This window comes from Lutra lutra, chromosome X (genome assembly GCF_902655055.1).
Source record: "Lutra lutra chromosome X, mLutLut1.2, whole genome shotgun sequence".
In the NCBI taxonomy this organism is placed as follows: Eukaryota; Metazoa; Chordata; class Mammalia; order Carnivora; family Mustelidae; genus Lutra; species Lutra lutra.
Genome location: NC_062296.1, coordinates 41,480,556 through 41,487,945, shown reverse-complemented (window position 1 = coordinate 41,487,945; position 7,390 = coordinate 41,480,556). Strand labels below are relative to the sequence as shown.

The 7,390-nt window shown below is 41.5% G+C and overlaps 1 protein-coding gene across 1 annotated transcript; it reads right to left on the bottom strand.

The window, feature by feature from the left end:
* Positions 1 to 210: 210 nt before the first annotated feature.
* Positions 211 to 3,491, bottom strand: LOC125092062 (thymosin beta-15A). Its single transcript, XM_047716321.1, has 3 exons — positions 3,409 to 3,491; positions 1,671 to 1,787; positions 211 to 666 (listed from the first exon to the last, which is right to left on the bottom strand). Exons 2-3 carry the CDS (start codon positions 1,768 to 1,770, stop codon positions 638 to 640), a joined length of 129 nt encoding a protein of 42 aa, XP_047572277.1. The 5' UTR covers positions 1,771 to 1,787; positions 3,409 to 3,491; the 3' UTR covers positions 211 to 637.
* Between the last annotated feature and the right edge of the window lie 3,899 nt (positions 3,492 to 7,390).

Sequence of the window (7,390 nt, the reverse complement as noted above, 5' to 3'; positions counted from 1 at the left end):
CATGACCTCTTCTAACTCTAAGGAAAAAGCACCTAGCATCACTTAGTCAGGACCCACTGCACCTGGACAGTGGAGAGCCTATTCCATGTGAATAATCTGCCAAAGTGTTTTTCCTGCAGCCATTTTGTTTGGCTGAAAAGAGTACCCTTGGTACTTTCATTCCTTAGAAGACCACTAGGAACGAACCACAGGAGCCTTAACATATTGATTTTATTTGTTATTTTATTGCAACATTAGAAATTAAAATAAACTATGAAAAGCTGCAAACCCATGCTCCTTCATGAGCAATGGAGCAATGGAGACACCCATTGTGGAAGCTGAAAAGTAGCCTATCCTCTAGGGGGTAGAAGGACTTCACACACAAAGGTCATCAATGGTGAGATTATGGACATTTGCCAGCTGGAGTTTATGTACCAATGGAAGTTTAAAAATGAATATAAGGGAACATTGGCTATTCCTGACTTCTTAGCCAGGGAGTATGAGTGTGAAGTATCAGAAGGTGCCTAAAACCTCTACAAGCACATAGGTTTACCAAAAAACAAAACAAAACAAAACAAAAACAAAAACAAGCCCAAAACCATGACACTCAAGCATTGCTGAAAACTGCACTTGGGAGGAGATTCCCATCTTACGAAGTTTAAACACACTCTTTCTCCTGCTGGATAGCTGGGGGAAAAAAACATTTAAAAAAATCATTAAGAAGATATTTTCCCAAGATTAAGTTCAGTTTCTTCCCCAAAAGCACATTTGCAAGTCACTAAAGTTTGCCATACCTGCTTACAGGTGTGTGTGTGTGTGTGTGTGTGTGTGTGTGTGTGTATACTACCTGAATATTCATTAGAATCTACATCAACTACATGGTTTTTTCCCATTTAAGAGGTAAATCTATGATACTGCCATTTTTTCCATATATTATTTTAAGAATGAAGAGAAACTGAAGCATTTTCTTCTGATTTATCTATCCCTATACAATTAGAAAGATATACCATTTCAGGCAATTTTTACTAACTTTGGAACTTTCAAATAATAATAATGCTGACATGAAAAATAAGTAAATAATAATATATATAATATATATAATAATATAATAATAATAAATAATAAATAAATAATGCTGACATGAAAAAATGTACTCCTTGGTTTGGAGTTTCTCTGGCAGACTGTAAGTCAGGAGGGCAAAATTGATCCCTTGATCCCTGGGAGACCAGAGTATACCCAAGAGCTAAAGTGGCTCTTTTACCTCATCTTGTCATCAGGTAGAGAAGGCCAAAACCACAAAGTTTACATAGCTCTTTAGGGAGAAGATCACAGACCCAAATTGTTAGGTGTATAAAATGGCAAATAACCAAAAATTGGACAAAACTAAGATGTTTATAATACTGAGTCCAATATCCCAAGATTGGTTTTAATGTGGCTTTTAGTAATTTTTTCAACAACCAAAAAAACCAGTTTTAAAAAAATTCTCCCATTATTACTAGGGCTTATTTTGTGAGAACCATTCATATAAACCAGGTAAGAAGCAAATACTTGATATTTTTAGATAATGCATTAAATACATTGGTACTTGAATTATTGCTTACTTTGTGGCAAAATTTACAAGAAGAGTTTATTTACTGAACCTATCAACTTTCACCATTGTTTATCTCAACAAGAAAGCTCCCATGACTTACTTTCCTTTGAGGGAAGAGTATTTTTTTCTTTAGTATTAGTTTTCTTCAGTTTTGATCTGTCGAACTTCTCCACTTCAGACAAATCTGGCTTATCATTCATCTTGACCTACAGAAAGGCTGGAAAAAAAAACATTTAACAAATCTATCTGGTAGAACTATTGTCAGACTAAAGAGTAACAGCCAAAATTCTCACATTTAGTGTTAGTGTGTATTTTACCTGCTGATTATCTTTTTTTTTAAAATATTTTATTTATTTATTTGACAGACAGAGATCACAAGTAGGCAGAGAGGCAGGCAGAGAGAGAGGAGGAAGCAGGCTCCCTGCTGAGCAGAGAGCCCGATTCGGGGCTCGATCCCAGAACCCTGGGATCATGACCTGAGCCGAAGGCAGAGGCTTTAACCCACTGAGCCACCCAGGCGCCCCTACCTGCTGATTTTCTACAGGAAACAAGCAGCAGATCTTAGAAATGTTTTTATTAGAATATTTTTTGTTCCATGTCATTACCCTATTTTTGATAAGTAGTAAATGCCACCGAATCAGGATGTACCAGAAACCAGATGCTTTAGTAACTGGAGTCAATATGTCTCACTCTTAAAATCAGAGCAAAGGTAAAATGAAGGTGATAGAGACACATGAGCAGATAGAGACAGAAGAAAAAATAAGGACTGGGTTTAACCAGCTGATGAATTTGACACAGGAGATAGCACTTTTTGAGCATCTTCACTTTCTAGTCAATTACTGTTGGGGGGGGCACTTCTCCTGGGGGATATGAGCAGCACACCAAAATGCGTGGTTAAAAAGTTGTACTAGTTTCTTTCCATTTTATCTGCCCAAAGACAGTAGATTAAATAGCCACAATAAGAGAGGGAAGGTATTTAATCTGATCATAACTAATTACATGTCTCATACCAGCTCCTTATGGCACTGGTTTGCAAATGCTGTAAGAAGACACAGCTAATTAGGATCAGATCAGCAGAACGGGATAAACAAACAGAGCTGATTTTTATTTCGCAATATCTTCTCTGCAAAGGGAAAAGTTAGGAGATGAGATGCCCTGTGAGCATTCTGGATTTGTCAAGAAGGGACAATAGGTGACCCCAGAGACGGGAAAACAGTGCTCTCAGGCGCGTGCCTGGCCCCACCCTGGTAGAGGTTAAAAGAGGTCTAGTGCCCAGAGTAGAATGGAGAGACCCACAAGCAGCCAGAAATCCGGATTATGCCTCCCTTCCATCGAGGTCACCCTACGACCCTCCTCTGATGAGGGATCAGAAGCCAATTTCCAAGGTAGGGATACAGGGACTAACAAATATCATAAAAGGCTGGGCACATGGGTATGTTTGTCTGGAGCAGTTTGCTTACATTTTAAAATAACCATCATCTTTGCTGGGCGCACAGCCCACCTTTTGGCCACAGGAAGGGAGAGCGGGAAGTGCCAGCTCCAGAGGGCCCAAACCCGGCAGCACCCAAACTCCTCGTCCACTCAGCCTCGGGCATGCAGCCACCGCGGACAGGCCACTCTGAGGGGGTCATTCTAAGGACCCACCGGTGGAGGATTCGGCAACGCACAGAAGGCGGCGCCGCAGACAAAGGCGCAGACTCTCCAGGAGGTGCAGTTAGAAACCGCCAGTCCCAACCCCGCCCCACCAGTTCCTGAGAGACCGACCCACTCTGCCCCGCAGCCGCTGCGCCCTCCTGTCCCCATAGTCTTCTGGCTCCGCCGGGACCGCAGGTCCTCACCTGATGGCTTGAAGACGGTTGAAATGACAACGGCTGGACCAATGCCGCTCCACACACTGGAAGAGGTTAAACCTTCCCGCGTGGCACCCTGCAGTTATAAATCGCGAAGTAGGCCCCGCCCCGGACCCCGCCCCAACCATCTCTGATTGGCTGAAAGATCCCAGGCCTTCCTTTTCACGGTCCCCCACTCACCCGCCAACCCCGGGGCTTTTGTCTTGTAGGCTGGAGTCCACTGTCTTCCCTCTTCTCAGGACCTCTCCCCTGCTTCAGTGTCTTGATGACATCATACCGGAGCAACCTCCCCAGACACTGCCCAAGCCTTCTCTGATTAGCGGAGGGATCGTCTGCCTGCCTCCCCCTTCTCTCCCACTATTTTCTTGCTAAGGATCCACTTCCTCCTTCCCAAGTTCACTCACTCTTCCAGTATAATTGGAGCCTGAATATAAACAAAGACTTCTTTCTTGCCCAGTTATCTTCCAACATCTGGAACTGGCTTTTTATAGCCATAGCACCTAAGTACACCAGGATAACCAAACAATGGTTTGCCAGTAATGCTCAGTGGCATCTGTTCTAATCCTTAGCCATTGACCCTCCTCCATGACCTTGATCCTAGGTCATGGAGGAGGGGAGCTCCTTGAGAGGGTGGGCAGTTCAGAGTCATTCACCCCCACAGCAGAACATTTCTGTAATAGTGGTACTGTCCTATGTAAAAGTCACACTTTCAATTTTCTCAGACACTGAACATGGTAGTTGTCAGTAGGGTAATCACGGGAGAATCTACTGGAGGATCATCTTAATCTCTCCAATCCTTAGCACTTTGCTTGGCCCACAGGAGACTACCTAAGTACCAGTAGTCTATATATGGAGGTAATAATGTCCATGATAGAGAAGAAATTTTGGACAGCAGCACCACCCAGTGTCCATGTTGGGCGAGGAAAGTGAGGATCCAATAGCTACTTGAAAAGACCAAAAGTTCCAGGTCACTTTCTGGATATTCACCCAGAACCTTCGAACATTAAGGTAAGATGAAGATAGGATTATGTCTTTAGCTTGTATCCCATATTTGCCATATGGCTCGTGTATCGTGGTAAAGATACTCTCCATACATCAGCACCCAGTCTCTTCACAAGGATTTCTCAGACCCTCCCCACCTTTCTCTATTTATTCCCTTTTCTATGCTCTTGTAGCATTTTGTGTTAATTCAAGAATTTTGTTTGTCAGAGAAACTTTTAAAGCAGAAAGCCACTCTCATTCAACACACAATATTTATTAAATATCTATAGTGGCCCAGGCATTAAATATAATAAACACCAGTGTTTCCACAACTCAGATTTGAATATTGTTAACATTTGATTATATTTACTCTTTTTTAGAGAATAAAAACAGTAAGGAAAAATTTAGGTTCCCTTAACCCTCACCCCATGTCCATTCACCTTCCACTTCCCCAGGGGTTGTCCTATCCTGAATGTGTACTGTAGTTCCTAGACCATGTTTTTGTATCATCACAGATTTATATGATCTCTGTTCCTAGGAATAATATGGAACACTGTATGGACCAGTGTTTTAGGTATAAGAGAGAACTCCCACATCACTTGGGGTAAACAGGAAGTCCCAGACACACACACACCCTCCTGTAGCCCAGACTTCAAGATTTATCTTGAATCTAACTGCATTGAATCCACCAGAACTCATCTAATAATGGTGTTTAACCCCATTTGTGCTAGTCACCAAAAGAACTTCTAGATCCCCACAACAACCCTCAACTCCTGCATATTAACCCCCATAAGGCTGTGACCTCATTTCTCCTTTAGTTCACTTCTCACACCCCTCTCCTACTCCTAAAACACAATGCACCCTCAGTAATTCCTCTATAACCCCAACCTCTTCTCTGAATGTGCCCATCATTTTTTTCCCCTGACAGAAATCAGTCTTTTTCCTGGGGACTCTGTGTCCCCTGAAGCCCACACAAGAGGCGCAGATGACTTTTCTCTCCCACCATCATTGTACTGCAGATCCTGAAGGTCAAGTCTTCCTTGGCCTTCCTAGCTTGTCATTGCTGCCATTAGACCATTCCTCTCCCACATCTCTGAAAACCTCTAGTTTTTGACAGCCTGTCACCAACTAGCCTTCATTTTTGTTGTCATTTACCAAACTTCATCCCCACCCTGCAATTTCTCAAAGGTTTTAGCTCCTGGAGCACAGTCACTCCCAATGGTAGTAGTCCTGTCTTAATTCCCAGTGAGCTCAAGAATGATCATTCTGACACACTGACCCCTTTAGTTCCTTGAACATTTCTCCTTTGTGACATTGTATATGGCCCCACCTCATATACTCACTCACATGGCTATACGCTAGGCCTTGCACAGCAATTTTAGCAACCCCTCTGTAATCTCAATTTCAAACATCCTTTTCTATGACTATCACCTACTCTTTTTCCAGCTCACTCCCTTTGGTATAGAGACCCCACTATCCTTCAACCTCACCAGAATCTCCAGTCCATTGGTCCAACTATATTTTCACCATCTCTTACTCCCTTATTGTCTTTTCTCCCATCTTCCCTAGATCAAATGTCATGCCCAGTCCTTATAGTCCCTCAATTACATAGCTAAACCTAGCTGGAGGAAAATACACAGCCACATGACTAATTGCAGTTTAAATTCATGACCACAAAGGTCAATCAGGCCCTTACTGCTACCAAGCAATCACTCTATAAATATCCTGTCCCTTACTTCCAACACCACCTCAGCATCCCAACGCTTTATATGCTTATTATTTCACTAGAAAATTTAAACCATAATTCCATAGACTCCTATCACCATATTGCTTCACTCGCCAACACCTGCATCTGTATATATGACCCTCCTGTTGATACCATATATGATTGTTTTGGGCTGAATTATATCCCCCAAAATCCATATATTAAAATTGTAAACTCCAGTACCTCAGAATGTGACTTTACCTTTTTAAAGAAGTAATTAAGGTGAAATGGGCCCATATTGGTAGACCCTAATCCAGTAAGACTGGTATCTAAGAGATTAGGGCACAGATAACACAGACTGAAAACACAGGGACAAGTCCTGATAGCCAAGGAGAGAGGTCACACCAGAAACCAAACTGCAGATATCTTGATCTCAGACCTCTAGCCTCTGTAATTGTGAGAAAATTAATTCTTTTTGTTTAGGGGCACCTGGGTGGCATGGTTGATTGAGTGGCTGATTCTTGGTTTTGGCTCAGTTCATGATCTCAGGGTCCTTGGATCAAGCCCCACATCAGGCCTCATGCCCAGCACAGAGTCTGCTTGAGATTCTTTCTCGCTCTCATCCTGCCCCTCCTCCCTGCTCTCTCTCCCTCTCTCTAAAATAAATAAATGCAATCTTTAAAAAGTTAATATATGTTGTTTAAACCACCCAGTCTGTGGTCCTTTGTTTTGTCAGCCCTAGCAAACTAGTATAATATTTCCAGATACTCCTCTAAAGCCAGACCCTCTCTTTTCCCACTAGATTTCTTTCTCTCATACCAATTCAACAATACCACTATCATCTTTCTCCCTTTTATCTCCAACATCACCAATGTTGTGCTCTATATTAGGTCATTTCTATCAGGATACAATCAAGCTATTATATCTTATTTTATCTTATTATATTTATTTATTATATAAATATATTTATATTATATATAAATTATATAAATATAATATAAAGTATATATATTATATTTATCTTATTATATTGTATCTTCACATATATACTTTTTATATATGCATTATTTTACATATATGTTCTCTTGACTCCACTCCCCCACCTGCTATCACCCCATTTCTTTTCTCCCTTTTGATGCAAATCTTTTTTCAGATATACATGATATATATTTCCAAGTGCAATATTTGAAGGCATCATTTGAACTAATGCTCCTGGTCTAAGACTGAATTCCTCATTCTACCTACATCAACCTGGTATCAAGAGCAAGCCCCAGATGACCATCC